Source organism: Felis catus, chromosome A3, assembly GCF_018350175.1.
Source record: "Felis catus isolate Fca126 chromosome A3, F.catus_Fca126_mat1.0, whole genome shotgun sequence".
NCBI classification, from domain to species: Eukaryota; Metazoa; Chordata; class Mammalia; order Carnivora; family Felidae; genus Felis; species Felis catus.
This window is the reverse complement of record NC_058370.1, coordinates 124,099,322-124,118,803: the sequence shown is the minus strand read 5'-3', so window position 1 is coordinate 124,118,803 and position 19,482 is coordinate 124,099,322. Positions and strand designations below refer to the sequence as shown.

At 49.0% G+C, this 19,482-nt stretch overlaps 1 protein-coding gene across 14 annotated transcripts in view; it reads left to right on the top strand.

Moving 5' to 3' along the window:
- LOC123384594 overlaps nt 1–19,482 on the top strand; it is a 152,457-nt gene that overhangs the window by 78,982 nt on the left and 53,993 nt on the right. For 10 of the 14 annotated variants that reach the window (XM_045054895.1, XM_045054893.1, XM_045054894.1 and 7 more), the window contains 2 exons: nt 15,097–15,223; nt 17,704–18,769. In XM_045054895.1, the coding sequence (XP_044910830.1) occupies nt 18,623–18,769 (147 nt within the window). In that variant the 5' untranslated portion in view covers nt 15,097–15,223; nt 17,704–18,622. Of the gene's footprint in view, nt 1–8,276; nt 8,417–15,096; nt 15,224–17,685; nt 18,770–19,482 lie in introns of those variants that run through there. The other 4 variants (XR_006595922.1, XR_006595923.1, XM_045054886.1 and 1 more) reach the window with 3 other exon arrangements.

Sequence of the window (19,482 nt, the reverse complement as noted above, 5' to 3'; positions counted from 1 at the left end):
TAGATAATTGAATTTAGAGTGACATCGGCCAGACTCTGTAGCTCATGCAGAAATGCCAGCCTGCCTCAGTTTTTTTTCATTCTTTTAGTGTGATCCCAGAGAGGCCTGGTTAAGTCCGAGGGCCTCCATTTTTCTTTAGGCCAGTACATGTTGTAATCTTGTTCACAATTTCATGACTTGCTGTGAATTAGGAGCTTCCCTGAAATATGTCTCTCTCAGTATTGTAAATGACAAGTGACCTTCTAACCAAATGTGGCTTCATTAGATGACAGGAAAGAATTAAATATCAGGATACAGGATAGTAAGGTTTTGATATTTATGAAGGTCAAATGAAGGGTGAGTAATACGACAGAATATTCCACTTAAAGTCAGACCGGTTCCTGGGAACTGATGCGTGGCTGTTCTTCGGTGCTATAGGAAATGGGTTTTCTGCAGAGTCTACTTGTATTGCCGGGTTGTGGACTGTCCATGGTTTGCATGAAGCCACCACCATATTTTAATTGTAACTGGAAGACTGGTTGGGGGGAAAAGGTGGAAAATGTCCAGAAATAACTTGTTTCTGCCAACTGTCTTAATCTTTCACTTTAACCAATTATTCACAAGTTAACTGGTATTTTGCCAAAGAAGAGGTCTCAGGAGAAAGGCTGCTTTGCTCATGTGAGAATCCCTGTGATTTGGCTCTGCTGGATTTCCTGTCTTTGCAGACCTTGTTTTTATCTCTTCAAGTCATAGAAGTCTGGTTTTAAAAGCCATGTTCAGTGCAGTTCACTGGCTTGGGGCCACTCAGTGGAATGAGGAAGGGGCTTTGGGTCTGTCAGCATTGGCATCCTGATTGGTGTGACCCTGTGATCTGGAGGCTGTTGGAGCAGGGGAGAGTTGGTGGGGGTTCAGGGATGCTAAGACACTAGGGTGGTCCATTCCAGGTGCAAGAAGTTTGTCCCCTTAGGTCCCCAGCATCTTGGGGATTCAGAGGCAGGGCCACCATGTAGGACTGTGTAGGTTGTGCACAAGGGTACCCAATCAAAAGGATGAGCAGTGGATGAGTTTTAGCCAGTGTCTGTTTTTCAAGCCCTGGTGCTGGACTGCAATCCGTCTGGAGCAGAGGTTGGCAAACAATAGTCCATGAGTCAAATCAGGTCCATGGCCTGTTTCTATAAATAAAAATATTTTGGAACATAGTCACAGCCCTTTGTTTATGTGTTATCTATGGCTGCTTTCATGTGACAAACAGCAGAGTGAAGTAGTTGTACAGAGACCTTCTGGCCTGCAGAGCCTAAAAACTTTATCTGGCCCTCGATAGACCATTGAGCTGGGGAGAGGGGTACCTTTTTCTAACTGCGAAGGTTCTGTCTGCCTGCCAAGCCAGAGTTGCAACTGAAAGGTAGGGACTGTCTTCCCCTAATTTGCACAAAGGTGTCTTGTGGGCCAGCAAGGTCATCAGGAGGAGATCCCAGCCTTGCCTCTGAGGGTGGGAACCTCTGGGAGCCAGGGCTCAGGGGGCCTTACCGCAGCCCCTGCAGGTATTGGTGGACTCTAGAGCTGGCTCCAGGCCGTAGAAGAACCACAGGCTTGCTGTGCTGAGAGGCTTTTTGGGGAGCGAGGGGCTAGTTGTAACAGCTCCCGGAGGTAAAACAAATGGTTTCCTTGTTCCTTTTCCAAATAACCGTAAAAGAGAAGGTTTGTTTTTGGATCTTTGTCGCTGGCCACTCCATAAAGAAATGCAAACTGTCTCATGGGTTATCATCAACCACTTGTTTACACAGCAGGGCTGATTGACACGGTTTATTTTTCTGCGGTTTTTTCTTCTAATCCAAAGTGAAATATGAACTAGAGAATTCACGGAGTTCCCTTCACCTTTTGCAGCCCAGAACCTGCAAGGGAGGTGACTGTTTTCACTTGTGTGACTATTATAGGCCCCATTTAGATCTGGCCGCACCCATGTGAAAGGTCAGGTCAGCTATACTTGAAAACCTGCAGAATCACCTGTCCTCCCCAGGGAACTGATGCACGAAGCAGGACCAGGGACTGGTAGGATGCAAGGCTGGAAGGAAACTCAGAGCCATCTTGTCTTTTGACAAGTCTGGAGCCCCTTCCCTAAGCATCAGCCCCAGTGAGATGCAGTGACTTTCCCAAGGCCTCACAGCAGCTGGTGGTACCTACTCTGGTCAACCTCCAGTAGGCAGGATTTGGAGTCCAGGCAAGACACCCCCATGGCAGGAAAGAAAGCCATGGTGGTCCAGATTGCAGAGAGCAGGGTCTGGTGGGAATAATCCTGTAAAACTTTCAGCATGCCCAATGCACGATCATTTACAAAGCTCTTCTCACCTGTGATCGTACTTCTCCCCGCGATCCTATGAGGCTGACACTCTGCCCTACATTCCATTAGTCGTTATATATTGTTTAGAGATAATCTCAAAAAAAATCTGGCCGGATGGGATGGAATAATAAATCTCATAGCCTGCACATGTTAAAGGGATAATAATACAATGGGTCCTTTTTACTTTTCTTTCTTTCTTTTTTTCTTTCTTTCTTTCTTTCTTTCTTTCTTTCTTTCTTTCTTTCTTTTTGATAAAAGCAAGCAAACAAAACGCTTTCAGCCTTGTTAACTGTGCAACAACCTATTTTTTAAAAATTGACTACACAAAATCAGAGGAGGAGTGGCCTGGCTGTAAGAATGGTCATGAGGACAGACCTGGGGGTCTGAGGCAGGTGGAGTTTGAATCAGAGATGAAGAGGCTGCTCACAGAAGATAAAGCTGCGGGAGGCTGCACCATGTGGGACACAGGATCCAGAGCCACTAGTCGCCCTCCCTGTAGGAGAGGGACAGCAAGTGGGCAGCATTCTGAACCCCCAAAGCATTACCAGGCCACTTCTAGAGGCTGCAACCACTCCTGCCTGACCGCATGGAGACATGTTCCCCACTTGTCTTCCTCCAGGCCTCGTGCCACCAGCTGTTGCCCACACCCTCCTGGAGAGTGTGGGAGCCCTGGAATATCCAGAACATATGTAATCCCAACATCTGTTTGGAGCCTCCTTCCTTGAGATGTCATGTTGGCCCTTGGCCCCCCGCACAGGCCTGCACATCCCCGTACACATACGTGTGGTGTTTCTCACGGACACTCTGTATTGGCTAGGGAAGTGTCTGTGGGAGTGTGGTGGGCTCTGTTTCCTCATAAGTAAGATACATCAAGTAGCCTTAGTCAGCAGGTGAATTAACTCCCTCTAAGTAAGTTGGAGGAGGAAAAATGCTCTAAAGACACATTATGCTGAACGTGTGTGCGTGTGCACACACATGCGCGTGTGAGACCTTCCTGTAAGAGTTTTGTTAGCTCTCTCTGCCTTCACTGAAGGGACTTGCACACAGCAAGCAGCATGAGATATTTGAGACTGATAAGAGGCAGGCTTTGGGCCTGGAAGAGAGTGGGAGCTTTGGGACCTTTTCCCAAAGTTATTTCTAGTTCTCGGAGCCCCAGCTTTGGGACAGGCTCTCATTTATTTGGGAGATTTGGCTGGGCTTCTGCCCTGTCCAGTGACAGGGGAAGAATTTGCTGCTCTGTGTGGGTCTGTCCCTGCCTGTCAGTCTGCAATTCAGGACCAGGTGGAAGAGAACAGCCAAAGTCCCTTACGTTCAGGTTATCGATGAAATCAACAGTTGCAGCAGTAAGCCCTAACCTGTCCTATGCTCAGGTTTATACCTCCTGTCAGAAGCAATTCTGGAAGGAAGCTTTGTCTTTGCCAGTCTCCTGAGCAATCTTTCCTAGTGTGACTCTCCCTTTCCCCGGGTGTGGTGTGAGCCATCTGACTTTGGCGGAAGCTGCTTCAGTCGGGGCTCCAAAGCAGTTTCTGGAATCCAATGACAGGACTGTAGTTCTGTTGCTTATTAAAAGGAAAAGAACTCCATTCTTGGGTCATACTAGCTGGAAGGAGGAGCCTCTCAGGATTTATTTATCCTGAGGTCAGAGCCAAGAATTCTGTGGGGGGTGTCCTGCACTGGGGTAGAGAGAGTGGCAGGTGTGAGCCTTGGTGCATAATGGGAGAGATCAAAACACACTGTAACCCTTCCAAGAGCACAGGCATGTTTCTCAGGCACTGTCTCTTCAACCTCCCTCCCTGCTCAGTCCTCTGCTTCTTCCAGAAATCTTCCGCATCCATCCCAAGTCACAGTCCTCACCCTCCGAGAGTCCAGAGCATCCTTGGTCTTTGCCTGGAGTGCCCGACAGGGTGATGGCTGGCATGGGAAATAACCCAGCCTTGCTTCCACAATTTTCCTACAAAAGATCTCCTCTATCCTAAGGAACTGTAATGTGTAAGTTTGGCCAGTTTGGACTTGGACCCAGGAGCTTAACCAGGTAGGTGAGGCCGTGTATAAATCAGAATACCTTATCAGGACTTTGGCACTGAATTTGCCCACTGGGTACCTAAGTGTGGTGTGACCTGGGCCCCAGGTGCATAAGGGATGGGTCTCTACTCTTCCCAACTTCCCAGGACCTTCTATCTTGTCATGGATTAATGAAAAGCTTTAAGTCTTAGGGAAACATCTTTGTTAAAATAATTAGTATTTTGAAGAGATTATTTAGGACAACAACTGTTCATCTTTTCTCTGAAATGACCTGAGGCCTTGACCGCAGTTGCTTTTTCCCCCTGCTTCCCATTTTGGTCTCTGGAATTTGAGGGGATGGCATGAGTTTCTTGATACTCAGAGGACCTTGGAGCAACAATTCCAGAGTAAGGAGGTGAGGGACTCATAGGAGGTTCTGGAGAATGAGGTGTTTGTCTCTCCAAAGACCACACAAATGGTTTTTAATATTTGATGCTTGGATTGCATTTTCTTGTGCTTTGGACATCACTAAACATTTCTGCGAGCAAGGGCAAGACAAATCTCAGTCTCTTGTCATTTGGTGTAAAATTTTCCTTTTCTTTCTTTGGTTTCAATGTCTGCTGCCTCTGGTAATGTCTGGGTAATCAAAAGGTATCTGAGTGATAAAAAATAGCTCTCTCTTCCCTCCCTTTCTGCCCCTCCTCCAATTGCACTCTGTGTCTCTCTCTCAAAAATGAACATTAAAAATAATAATAATAATAATAATAATAATAATAATAATAAAACCTCTCTCTCTGAAGCCCAGAAACATGAGTTGAGTGATGGTCTTTGCGAAGAGTACCTAAGTGCATAATGGCTGGTATGTGTGACAGGTGGTCTGGTCTGGTGGTCTCACTGACAGAAGAACCCACCAGTCCAGGGAAGGTAGAACAGACTTAACCTGCCAACACTCATTTGGATTCTGAGTCAGAGCATGATGGGGGGCACCAGGACATGTTGTCTAGGGAAAGGATGATTTGGGGGGACTAGTCAAAGGGAAGGGGAAGATAGATTGCATGGTCCCAGAGATAGGCCAATAGAAGACAGAATGTTCTAACGATCAAAGAGCAGTGTTGCCGTTAGTCCTAGAGAGAGATGGCAGAAGCTGGGGGAGTACTTGATAGGATATTGCTAAAGAGTGTTTCTATAATGTAGGAGACCTATGAAGCCAAATGTACAATAAGAACATACCACCTGGTGGTCTTCAATAATAAAATGACACACACGAACTGATAAACACCTGGCTTAAAAGAATGCCCATCTTTTGTGAGAAAATATTGAAGCAGGAGGATAAAGGAAAGAATAGTACAAATTTAGAAACTTCAAAGGCATTTGATTATCGTGTGTCTTGAAAACAAAGTCGTGATGGTTCACCCAGCATTAGTGCAGTCACGGCCAGTATTCAATCCACTTCTTCCACTCAGAGGAGAATAGCTCTTGCTTGGACAAAGTCTATCAGTCCTCATGCGTTGAAGGGAGCGGTCCTCAGGACAGGTCCCCCTGGGAGATGAGGACAGTCGTGCAGGTTCCCTTTCTACCCACCATCCCCTCGAGGCCCATTCCCACCACAGACGGAGACAATGTCAGTCAGGCAGAAGGAGGCTCCCAAGGGCCTCCTTGCGTGGAAAACCTCAAAATGCTGCCCGATGCCCTCCATTCCCCCTGGCTCCACCCCCACCATGTGTCTCCTCATCTCAGAGATAATGCTGGTTGCTGGGTTGCCGTCCCACCATTTTGCTGCTGCACAAAGGGCACGCTGAGGCGACCCAGCAATAAAAGCAACTCGAAGGGAGACCAGCTGTACTTATAAATAAACATCCCAAGCACATTAATCTGCTGAAGGTTTTTATGAGGGGACGCATAAAATTTCAAATAAAGGGCTAATGGGAAATATGTCCGAAATGTTGGAACTGGTGATGTTCTACAGTAGGGAACGGCCCAGATAGATCCATAAAACGAAATGTAACTCACAACTGATTCGGTTTTAAGACCTCGGCCCTCTCACTCCCACACCTGAGTTGTATATTTTATCTGAAGGGTTGTTTCATGTTCCAGAATCAGCTCTGTTTGCAAGCGAGCTGTCACAGTTTTATGGCCTTGACTTTAAAGAGCAGGACATTTCTTTCCTGGAGAAGAGGGCTAATAGGAGGCAAAATGCAGGGATTATGGGCTCTCCCACAAATCCAGGCTAGCAGATGCACCTCTTTTCTGTAATCAAAATGAATGTTTTCTTTGGATCCAGCTAGGAAGGCCCCTTAAAACATCCCAGGAACAGGAGACATGTGCCAGGCTAGATAACAGATTGGAAGCAGACGGTGAGGAAAGCAGGTGTGTAGGTCTTTGGAGTACCTGCTCCTCTCCCTCTTCAGGACAGGTAATTAAAAAAAAATGATACGGTGATTTTCTTTTTTTTTTTAAAGTGAAAAACGGGAGATGGCATATGGTTAGCATTGGCCCTGCCCTGCCCTTCACCTCTGTTAACGAGCCACGTTCTTCCCCCTGCTGGGGCTACGCGGATGGAGCTCTGTTTTGCGTTCTTTCCTCCTTAACTTTGTTCCAGACCGTTCTGGGCTGCAGGGGAGGACACCCCCCACCCCAAGTCAGATCCTTTGGGGGCAGTGCAGAGAGCTTAGGCTGGGGAGTTAGAAGGGGTTCATATCCCTGCTCTGCCACTTGCCAGGTGGGCCACACGCCCCACCTTCTGTTTTCTCACTGGGAAGAGCAGGAAATAAGCACCGCCATCCCAGGCTCATGGTGGGGTACGTGGTGGGTCTGCAGAAAGCACCTGCCCGGGTGCGGTCAGACTGCCGAGGCTCACAGTTAATTGTTGATCGTGAACAGATCCCTTTCTCTCCCTGAGCCTCAGTTTCCTCGTCTATAAAATGGGGAAAGTAATGCCTCATGGGGCCGTTAAGAGGATGAAAGGAAATTTGCACAGCACCTTCTTATCAGAGCGCCTGCCACCCAGTAGGCACCCCTTGAATCCTCACCGTCATTGCTGTTGGGTAAGCAGAAATCCAGCTCTTCGGCAGACCACCTGACTCACCCAGACACCACAGGGCTAAAGTTCAGTGAAGTCAAAACCAGACACCCCACACACTGCTCCCTTGCTCATAATGGGGCCCTTGTCTAATTCCAGTCCCAGCCTATCTTGGACCCTTGGCTTCCTCTCGCTCTCAAGCTAGCCCATTTGCTTTGGGCTCATCCCATGAACTTGGTTTGCCAAGCTGAGTGATGGTCAGTACTGTCTAGGGATTTGGCTTAGATCCCTCTTGGGCTGTTTCAGCTCCTGGGTACCTTAGACAGGGCCTCCTGTGCTAGCTCTGGTCCCTGCATCCCAAGTACCAGCTCTGGACTGTCTGCCACCCTCAGGTGGGTCAGTTTCAACACCCCATGAGAGCCATGAATGGTCAAAGGTGAGGGAGAGTCAGGTCACACTAGACACTTTCCTCCAATCCTGTTTGGGGGCCAAACACCTGCTGTATTTACTCCACTTTGACAGCAACAGAGAACAAAACACAAACAATGTTAACGCACTTGCTACCAGCAGTGGGGAGAACAGGGGCAGTGGAGGCAGTATCATTGGTGTCAGGTTTGCGCCATACTCCTAGCGTACCGTCTGTTGTCTTGGCGGATCACCCCTCCTCTGGGCTGAAATAAACTCCTCTCCTCCTCTTCCCACACTGCCCGCCTCATGCTACCTCCTGTGGCTCTTTAGTTTTTTGTGACTTTGTTTCTCCATCTTCCAAGGGAGACTGAATTCAGGGAGGGTAGACACCATGGCCCACACCTCCCTGTCCCCCCTTACCTCACATCACAGAGCAGAACCTCAATAAAGGCTAAAGTAAGGGAGGCCAGACCACGTGGAGAGGCCATGCTGGGGATGTTCAGCTGAAGTCCCGGTATCTTTGTCTGTTAGATGTACGGAAACCTCAAGACTTTCTCCTGCCCCAGCCTCTGCTGACCACAACTACGCAAGGGACCTGGAGGAGTGCCATCTAGCTGAGCTCTGGAACCATGAAAATAATAAAAATAAATGATTATTGTTTAACACTCTCAGGTTGGAGTGGCTTGTTGAGCAGTAATAGATGCTTGGATCACTGATCACTTAAGCGTCTCTTTTGGCGATTTGTATGGTCACGAGGGCCATAAGCCATGCTCTTTAAGAGGGCTGGTGGTAGGAGGTACCCAGGCTGCCATAACTTCCCACCAGACCTGCATGCCAGGCTTCAGGATGGCCAGGGACCTTGGGCTATGGGATTCCTCTGGCTGGACCCCTTGCCTGGGGAGGCATTGGCTGCTTGGCCCTTGGGGAAGAACCCACCCTTCCTCCTCCGGCAGAGCTGGGAAGATATCCAGGGCCAGCTGTGTGCTTTGGAAAGCTACTCCTGTGGTTCCTCATCTCTCTCCCCTGTGCGGGAGTGTAAGATTAACCTCCAGTTTTATACCCTGGAACTCCAAGTACCATACAAGTTTCAGTGTTTTTCAGGTGCAAGTTCTTTGTTTGGCTTTAGCGAATGAGTACAATAACAAGCTGGAATATGCAGGTCCTCAGGGGGGTGGGTCTGGGAACCACAAGAGTAAAGGGGTTTCCAGTTACCCTCTGGCTTGTGCTCAAAGTCCTCACTCTCCCTGAAGAATGGGTGTGAAGGCTCAGGCTACGCAATGGTCTGGGAATGGAGACTTGGAAGAGAGACTGAGGTTCCCCAGAATCACAGTCCACGCCTTTAGCTAGCAAGCAGGTGGTCAGACAGAAGGGAAGGGAGTGGGGGTGGTGGTGCTGTAACGAGGGTGTGTGATAAGCACAGTATACTCTTTCAAGATGGTTTTCAGCAGCTCTACTTGTCTATTAGCCCTGCTGAATGTTTGCATCTCCCCCAAATTCATATGTTGAAGCCCTAATCTCCAGTGTGATGATATTTGAAGGTGGGGTCTGTGGTAGATTAGTGAGTTTAGATGAGGTCATGTGGGTGGATCCCCCCATGATGGATTCCTGTCCTTACAAGAACAGGGAGCGACCAGAGCCCTCTCTCGGCTATGTGAGGACACAGCAAGAAGGCAGCTGTCTGCAAACCAGAAAGAGGGCCCTTCCCAGGCACCGAACCTACTGACACCTTGATCTTGAATTTTCCAGCCTCCAGAACCATGAGAAGTCAATATTCATTGTTTAAGCCGCCCAGTCTATGGTGTATGGTATTTTGCTATAGCAGCTCGAGCTGACTAAGACAAGTCTTGAGATCAATTTTTAACTCGTCTTCTGGGCCCAGAGGGATCTAAGACAGCATCTCCTCCAGCCTGATTTGTTTACAGACCGTCAAGTCTTGGGGACTTGCCCCCATGTTCTTCCCATTTTTCTGTTGTACTATGGCTTTTTCTACTGATATGTTGGAACTTGATGGAAGAGAGGAGGGAATTTGCCTACTCCATGGGTTTATATTTCCAAGTCAAAGGACATCGGTAAGTGTAAATGGTCTGATTAGTAAGTTTGGGAGGAGGAAGTGGATACTCCTTACCTCTCACCCCCTGCCCTTTCGGATTGCCTGCTGGCATAGTACAGGTGCTTCTGGGGGCCCTTGGCCATGAGGTAAGCTTAGCAACAAAGGCATGGCAGAAGAACCTGTGATCTACTGGGCAGATCTTCACCCTGGAGCCCAGCATGAGGAGGCCCATGGTCTGCCCACCGAAGTCGTGCTCCCCAATAGCTCTGTCAGTACAGAGCTGATATCTGGGTCCTCATCCTCCTACTCCTGTGCCTACTACGAGTTGGTTTGGAATTTCAGAAGGAAAAAGGATGCTCTTTATTAGACCCCCTCAAACACCACACCAGCTTTGTAAGTATTAAGTAAATTAATCTTTTACCCATGATATGATTTCCAAATACTTTTCCTAGGTTTCCCTTGATCTTTTCGTTTGTTGTTTGGTATTTTTCCTCTTGCTATGGAAATCAAGTCAAATTTATTAATCTCATATTTTGTGGATATGGAGGTTTTGTGTCATGTGTAAAAAGCCCTTCCCGCCCTGCTGGATTATCAAATATTTTTTTGTGTGTTTTCTTCAGGTACCTACCTGCCTTCACGTGTTGTGTTTAATCCTGGTAGGGCATGTTACCAGGAGCCTGGATAGATTTTACTCAGAACTAAGGAGGCAACTCTGACCACTTTTCTCCTGGAATGGGACTTTGGGAAGTGGCAGAAGGAGGGACAAGGGAACACAAGGCCATGTATCTTTGCACTTGGGTTGGTGTCATTCAGTGGGTGCAGTTATGGGTCAGATGTCAGTCTCTAGAGTTGCATGACAACTCCAGTGGCCATGACAGGGAGCAGGAAGAGCTCGCGTAGCCTCACTCTGGAGCCCAGAAAGGGAAGGGGCTCTCTCAGCCACTCTGTGAGCTGGGTGGCAAGAAGGATTGGAGCCCAGATCTGGTGACCACAAGCCAAGGGCTTGTTCTCTGGACTCAGAGGTCCAAGCCCAGCTTGGTTCCAGCCGAACTAGAGAGCTCAGCTGCCCTGAGTCCCTGCTGCATGGCCCTGAGGTCTGCTGTGTAGCCTGGGCCTGGCCGAGCTCAGACTCCTACTGAGCATGCGTGGGCTGCCGGGATGACCAGAAAATCGAGACCGGCCTGTCACCACGGCCTCCAAGAGAAAAGTGGTGAGTTGCCTCCTCAGTTCTGAGTAAAATCAACAACAGGCTGCAAACGTGGGACCACTTAGAGACCAAAGTCTTCCTGCATCGGGTACTTGTTACTCCCTAAGTTCCTTTCACATGTTATAAAGGAACATGCCTTTGGGGAAGCAGGGTGAGCCATGTGCTTGTCTTCTTTCAGCCCCCTTGTGACTTCACAGCCTGAAGCGCAGGTTGATGAGCAGCTCAGTGTGCTCCCACCTGCCTGCCAGCAGTCCCGCCCCCTTCCCACCAGCTCATCCTCAAATAATAAAACGGTCCCAGTCTTTGTTTTTCATAAGCATAATAACAGTGAGAAATCCTTTGGTCCTTCTCTGATTCTTTTTATACAAATTTAGGGTGGGTCTGGATGAATGTGAAGATCCTTTACTATAGTTGTGGGCTGTATGTATATTTAAATTTTTTATATTAAATCTTGTACTGTCTCCTCTCCCAATGATGTGATCAATTTGATGTGATCTTTGGTTGCTGTTTCTTCCTAGCTATCTTTTCTTCTTGCCCAGAAAGCCCTGAATAGCTTCTACCAGGGCTACCTTATACAGTTGCACAGGGTGTGCACTGCACAAGGGTACCATCCATTTTATAGTCTATAGGCTGAAAGACACTCTTGAACTTGTGCATTATGGCAGCCCTATCTCCAGTGATTGTGTGGTCACAATTTACATAGGCAATTCTAATTCTCTTTATAATTAAAAGTTCATACATCATAACCCAAAGCCACATGGGAATATTTCTTGGGTTACCTGCTGTTCTGGAGTATACACACTTAACTCATATTAATTACGTGATTACGAGTGGCTCCCCCTCTCTTGGTTGAGCTGAATCAAGGATGTAAAAGGAAAATGTCAGATTAAATTGATGACTAATATGCCACCTGAGCCCTGGAAGAATGGGGAAGGTTATTCCATTTCAGAGAAGGATTTTATTGGCTAAAAGAAAGATTTAGGTTGTAAAATCCCAAGTAAGTGGGAAGAGGAGGGGAAACATTCTTGTCAGGGTGGGAGCAGATTTGAGGGGAGGATTCTTGGACCAATCAACTCATCAGTCTATAGGTCTGAGGAGAGTGTTTCTATAGTAAGCATTTTTAGTATTTTGTCTGTTTGGGAAATCTGCTAGGTGTGAACCTCCCACCTCCTGCTATGGAAGCAGAAATGGTTTGAGAATTCTCTTCAAGACCCTGACCGCTGGGGGTTACAGATATATGACAAAAGGTCAGCCAGTCAAATGCATCCATTCGGAACTGGAGCCAAAGATGCCTAGAAGCAGAAGCTATTTAGAATTCTTTCTGGCAGAGGTGGAATTCACCAAAGGTCCAGGCCCAGGGCCCGCTGGCTGCAGGGACCGTGATGAGCATCCAGCAGCATGAGGCTGAGTCTCCCATGGCCCAGATTGCCACACTCCGCCTAGTCCCCCTGAATTCCAGCCTGTTTCCTGATCCTGATTCTCCATATTTCCTATGGATTTTGTAAGCTACTGGATATCCTTCCTAAAAATCATATTCGAGCTTACCAGAGTTAGCTTCAGTTTTTACAACCATGAACCCTTAGATAAATCCCCTCTGCTCACAAAGGCCTGGGATCTTATTGAAGTCAGAGTGATCCTGTCTGGCAAGCAGTGATGTACTGATAAACCATTCTCTAGAAAAGAAATAAAAGAAAAGAAAAGAGAAGAGAAAAGAAAAGGAAAGAAAAATCCCTGATTTGTGACATTTGGCAAGGAGCCAGGACAAGCCAGCTTCTGCACAGCACCGTTAAGACTTAGAACCAGGCTCTGAACCTTTGAGCAAGAAGGACACCATCAGATGTGGCTTTTATAGCTAAGGTCATGGGTTTGCCACATACTGACTTGGTGAGTGTAAGGAAGGTAGTGGTGATCAGTGGTCAGTCTCCGAACTGGGGTAGAGACTAAGGCCAGGCCCAGGCTGCTGGGGCTCCCTCAGGCCAGGAAGAGTGCCTTCCTTACTGTGGGGAGGGACAGAAACCTATCTTTGCTTTAGCCCTAAATCTTGCCTGACTACTAAGCAGGATTCTGTGACTTAGGGCCAGCCTTCTTCCATCTGGGCCCCAGTTTGTCCATACAGAAAAAATGGTGGTACCTGCCGTAGTAACACCTGTTTTGTACTGGAGCCACAGTGGGTCAGCTCTGCAGGGACAGCTTAAAACCTCTGGGGCTGAGGCTGAGAGACTGAGTCTCGGGGGAGGCTCTGACTTGGCAGCATCTGCGTGATGCGTGCCTGGTGTGTGTGTCTCTGTGTGTGTTGTGAACAGTGTAGTAGAGCTGGGCCCTGGGGACATCCAGTCTAGTGTGGCTCCAGGCATGTGTCTTCGATTACTGGCACTCAGCGGGTGAGCAGACAACAGAGTCCTGTTTTAGGCGACGTAAAGAGGATTTGAATGTTTAATAAGAAAAGGATGGGCAAAACATGCTGTAAGAAATCCACAGAATGTCACTGGCATCGGCTGGCCTGCTCCCTCTGGCGTGTGATGACAGGATTTTGTAAATAGTCTGATTAATTGGTGTCCTCTGGTGACCTAGCAATTCACGATTGGAGTTTGGGGTCCGTTCCTGGGATGTCCTGGCCAGTTGCAGAGAGAAGCAAGGGGGCACAGCATGATTTCCTGGCCTCACATCAGAAAAGGCCTGAAAATAGCTCCTGAGCCTCCAAAAGTCATCAGTCTCCATATGCCAGCAAAGCCTGCCCTCCTTCGAGGCTCTGAAATACTAGAGCTTTCTGCCCCGCCGAAGCCCAGCCAGCCTTACTGCACAGCCTGTAATTAGGGCAAAGTGTGAAACTTCTAAGGTCTTGGGCAATATCACCTACCCTGCTCAATAGCCTGAAGTCTGCTCAAGTACCTGTTTGCCTCTTTGCCTCTCAGAGCATTCTCTTGGCATTAAACCCTGAAATGTCTGGGTAGATATTGACATTCTCAGTAGCAACTCCTTACATTGATCAACCACATTAATCCGACTCTATTTCATATCAACTGGTTTCCAAAACAGAATGTAGGTTAGCTCACATTTGCTGGTACCACTGTGCTTGCCCTCTTGGCTCCCCCGCCCCCTGGCCCTGGCATGGGTCAGGTCTCAAAGCTGCAAGGCGGTGTTGCTGATGCCCAAAGGGTTAAATGGCCATCTGCCCCCATTTGGCCCCAGCAGCTGTGCGAAGCTTGCCCAAAGCTCCCCCAGAGCTCCAGGAGCTGTAGCCCTGGGGAAGCACACTGTTGGAGGCAAAGCACCAGGCTCTGGTTGGAAGTCTGGTCTCTTCTCTTTGTCGCCAGACTCACTCACTTCCTGTTTCACCACCTGTTTGCCCCCTGACCCTGTTGCTGAGAACCCTAAGCATCTGCATTCTGGGCGGACCTAGGAGGGGGTCCCCTGACCCGTCCCTCTAGTCTGGAAGAAAGGGGCAAAATTCCATTTCGGAAGTAAAGCTGAGAAAGAAAGTCTGTGCTCGAAACATATGTATTGGGGGACAGGAATTTTCCCCATTCTCTTTTCCCCATAGAAAGCATGCTTCAGCGATATTTTAACTATTCACTTAGCCTTGAATTAGCGTGATGTCATCCAAAAGGACTATTAGTCTGAAGTTACACTTTCAAAGCCAAAAAAAAAAAAAAAAAACCAAAAAAAAAAAAAAACAAAACCTTTCCCCCAAAATAAACATTACATATGTTCAACCATAGGAGAACAGGATTATAGACTCTGGGAACTGGAAGGAATTGTAGAGTTTATTTTACAAATGAAGAAACTAAGGTCCAGGGAAGGATGCTTCCTGCCTGGATGAAAGGTCAAGATTGGGAGCCCGAGAGCTCTTGCCACATTTCAGGAGGGCGGTCCCGTGGGATTACCTGAGGCAGCAGCTGAACCAGATTATGCCGCCTGCCATTTGCACGGTAGTGGTGTTTGGTCACGGACTGTGAGGAGGGGATGTGGGCCCAAGGGACTGCTGTCTTTTCAGGTTTCTGTGCCACTTGGGACATCCGAAGCCATTGGCTTGATTGTGGCAAGGAAAAGCTCCTGGTAGTAGGCAGGGTACTTAATTTTTTCTTCCCCCATAGGATCGGAGGGAAGATGGGTCCCAGTAGGAAGAAACAGCTGTGTACATTTCTGCCGTTGGAACCTGTGTGGATAAGCCCCAGAAAATGCCAGTGGCTGGCTGGGTGACGAAAGGGTACTTGGATGGAGGTAGGCTGTTCATTTGTGAAGCTACCCAGGAATGACCAAGAAAGCCCAGTGAGGGCAGTGGGGGGTGGGGGGAGGGCTCTCTCCCACCTCAGGGCCAGACTCACCCCAGAGCCTTAGCCAGTTTCCTGAAGCCCGTGGGTGCTGAGGCGTGGGGGGTGCAGGGCAAGAGGAATTCCCTCGACCCTGAAAGACACCTGACAGTTTGATGGGACCGTTTTGACATAGGGACATGTTGTAGTGGTATAAAAGGTACCTATGAAGGGGCGCCTGGGTGGCGCAGTCGGTTAAGCGTCCGACTTCAGCTCAGGTCACGATCTCGCGGTCCGTGAGTTCGAGCCCCGCGTCGGGCTCTGGGCTGATGGCTCTGAGCCTGGAGCCTGTTTCCCATTCTGCGTCTCCCTCTCTCTCTGCCCCTCCCCCGTTCATGCTCTGTCTCTCTCTGTCCCAAAAATAAATAAAACGTTGAAAAAAAAAAATTAAAAAAAAAAAAAAGGTAGTTTAAAAAAATTCCTCTAGGGGCGCCTGGGTGGCGCAGTCGGTTAAGCGTCCGACTTCAGCCAGGTCACGATCTCGCGGTCCGGGAGTTCGAGCCCCGCGTCAGGCTCTGGGCTGATGGCTCGGAGCCTGGAGCCTGTTTCCGATTCTGTGTCTCCCTCTCTCTCTGCCCCTCCCCTGTTCATGCTCTGTCTCTCTCTCTGTCCCAAAAATAAATAAACGTTAAAAGGTACCCGTGAAATACTCAGCTCTTTCTTTTCATTTTTCTTTCTTTCTTCTTTCTTTTTTTAATTGTAATTACTAGCAATATGGGTAAAAGAGCTCCCTCTGCACCCAGGTGGGGCTTGGGGGCTGGGTAATAGACAGGGGTATGAATCATATATATTACTTGACAAAAGCACAGCAGAAAAAGAAAAAAAAAAGTTTTTAATGTATGGAAGGGGCTGCATCAAAAAGTCCCCGATTACAAACCGCTACATCTAAATATGTCACTTAGATTCTTAGCAGCCCTGGGGGAGTAGCTCAGAGGGGGCTTTTTACTACCAGTCAAGTGCCCTGAACCCCAGGGCTCTCTGCTCCCTGCCGTGCTTGCCCCTCCAGCTCTGCACACCACTCCCTCCCGCTGGGTCCTGGCCCTCTCCTGCAGGGCTCCACCCTCCTCCTGAGGAGCAAGACTAGAAAGACCCAGCTGCGGCCTCATTACTGCTCTCATCCAACCAGTCTCCTCTGCCCAGGCCCGATGCTTGGGTCTCAGTTCCCCCAAATCAGCACTTGCAATCTGCCCGAGACTTCAGCTGAGACTGAACCTCTTGAATTCTTGAGAATGACTGCCTCCAGGAATGTGTCTATACCGCCTGGGAACCGGAAAATAGAAGTCTTTGTTCCAAAAGGAATGTATTTGAATTCCCTGTAATTGCTTTGTTGGGCCAGAGCAGCGGGACCTCAGCTCAGCCTTGAGGCACCAGGACTGTCCTAGTTACCCTAATACATGTCCTAGGTCTTTTGTGTGATTAAAGAGAAGGAGAGAGGGGCCAAGGTATCAGGTCCCAGATGGCTGGTGCTGTCAGTCCTCGGACCCGAATCCACATGAGACAGAAAACCTGCCCAGAGACACAGACAGTGAGGGAGGAGGTGAGCACTGGGCTATGCTCTCTAGGTTGGGGGGCCAGCAGGCTGGGAGACCAGAGGGTCTGTACACAGTAGGGACCTAATTCATACCTGTTGAATGGAATGGGTGATGAGGCAGCAGAACAGCTTCCTAGAATGCCAGAGAGCTCTGCTCAGTCATAGGCTACCCTACCCACAGAAGCCCAGCCTTCTAGAACTTACCCATGCCCCCTTGCTGGTGTTCAACTGTCTCTGACAGTCAAGATTTTTCAACCCCAGTGCAATAGCCTTCAACTTAAGATTTGATCATATTTCTCATCTGCTCAAAAATCTTTCCGGCTCCCCAAGACCTTCAGTAGTGCTCACTACAGTATTTGTCACACTAGGTGTTATTTAAAATTGGCTTCTGTGATCTTGCTTTTGTCTTGAGGATTTACAACACACATTGGCCCACCTAGGGGCCCTGACAAGACCTGCAGGGAAGGCACTGGTTTCCCAGACTTGGCTGTGGACTGTGTCTTTTTGTTTGCTTAACATCTATTAGCACACAGCAGAGTATGGGACATGCTTTGGCAACACTAACCTTTAGCATAAAAACCAAATGAATTAATTAGTCTTGTGCTCAAGAGATTATGAAATCTGCCCTCAACCTAAGGTTCTCCTTGTCTCCCTACCATGTAGCTCCTCCTGTCCATGCACGCTCTTCCTCAAGCAAGCTGGCTGTGGGGGCGGAATCATGTTGCCCTAAAATTCACATCCCCAGTCCCTATCCCCAGTCTCTTAGAATGTGACTATATTTGGGGATAAGGCCTTTAAAGAGGTGATTAAGTTAAAATGAGGCCGTGACCTCTATATCCAAGGTGACCCCTATATCCAAGGTGACTGGTGTCCTTACAAGAAGAGGAGATCAGGACACACAGAGTGGTGCCAGACTTGCGTGCACACAGAGGGAAGACCGTGTGAGGACACAGGAAGAAGGTGGCTGTCTACAAGGAGAGAGGCTACAGGAGAAACCAACCTGCAGACATCTTGGTGTCAGACTTCCAGCTTCTGGAACTGTGAGAAAATAAGTTTCTGTCATTTCAGCCACCCTTGTGAGGTATTTTGTTGAGGCAGCCGGAGCAGACTGACTCACAGCTCTCCCCACTGTTCCCCCCCCCACCCCCACCCCCTGCCCCCAGGGTTTATGCGTTCCATCCCGTGATTCTGCTTATGTTCCCTTCCTCCTGGGATGCCATTCTCCTCCAGGGCTCCGCCACTGTCTTTCTTTTAGCAACGAAATAAACCAACAAAACCAAACAGAACAGAATTCTGCCTACCTTTTAAGGCCTCGCTGCGATGCCTCCTTTTCCAATCAGCTGACCCGGATCCTCTCACTTCTGGGCTCCCACGGCTGGTGGAAACGTCAGTCCTGCCCTCCCCTCCCGGCCTCCTGCTACAGTGAGTTGAGCACAGTTACTCAGCCCGCCATATTGTTGGATCTCTGGGGGCAGAAACTTGTGCTGTGTCCCAGACCCAGCAGCATGCCCAGCACATAACAGGTGCTCGGTGATTATTTTCCAGTTACAATTAAAATTACGTCTCTGCACCCAGCAGGCCAAGAGGAAAAGTGCCTGGCATGTTCCAGTTGTTGGGATGCTGAGACCAAAACCATAGTCTCTGCTCCAGTTCAGGGAGGGCTATGTGGAGGAGGGGCATTTGAAGGATAGGTAAGAGCTGAAGTCATGCCTCTGTGCGAGCAAGGGAACAGAGAGCTGCTTAATCTGAGTTCCAAATAACTAACGTGCATTTGACTTGATGGCTGGGGACCCTGTTCCCTGCTCACAGAAGTCACTCAGGAACCACGATGAGGACGATGAGGACCATGCACCGGCACACCCGGCTGTCGGGCTCTGCTCCTTGGTGAAGTCCCTTCCACTGATCCTGTGGAGCGGGAAGGCACAGGTAATGTGCAGCGGGCAGAAGCCAGGACCTCCTTCTGGAGGCTAGGACGGGTGGCACCTGTGCTGGGCCACCAGCATCCGAGTCAGCGGCCGTCACGTGGAGTCTGTCAAGCGAGGCATCTAGCTGGCCCGCGGCCTGGGGAGGAGGGCCCCCTGGAAGGGGAGCTTTGACACCCTCCACTCTGATCTGAACACAGGTTTTTAATTTCCCTGTAATTTGCCCTTCTCCCTCTCCTGGGCTGGCTTCCCTGTCATTTCATTTCCTGCCGTATTCTCATCTTACAGCAGAGGTGAAGAGAGTTGACCTCTCCTTGCCCCAAAGCTGAATAAAATACAGAACAGATTTTTTTTTGTGAATAAAAATAGGCTTCAATACCACTGGCCAGTCACCTGAGGCTCCTCTCAGCACGCAGGTCTAGTTCTGTCCCAGCTACCGGCCTGTGGGACAGGGCTGCACAAGAGGGGGTGGGGGTGGGGGCGGGGGGGGGGACCGTCCGGGTCCCAGGGGAAGGTGCAAGAAGGCCAGCGCCCCAGTGAGAAGGGCGGCAGCGAGAGCGAGGCCAGTCCAGGTGGCTGGTGGACACCTTCGTCCTCTCCCATGAGAGGCGGTGGTGGGCATGGAAACCGCCTTGCAGGTTGCCCTTTCCAGGGGACCGAGGAGGAAAGATTGAAACGTCAGGACCTAGTGGGAAAGAAATTTCTGTCTGGAACATT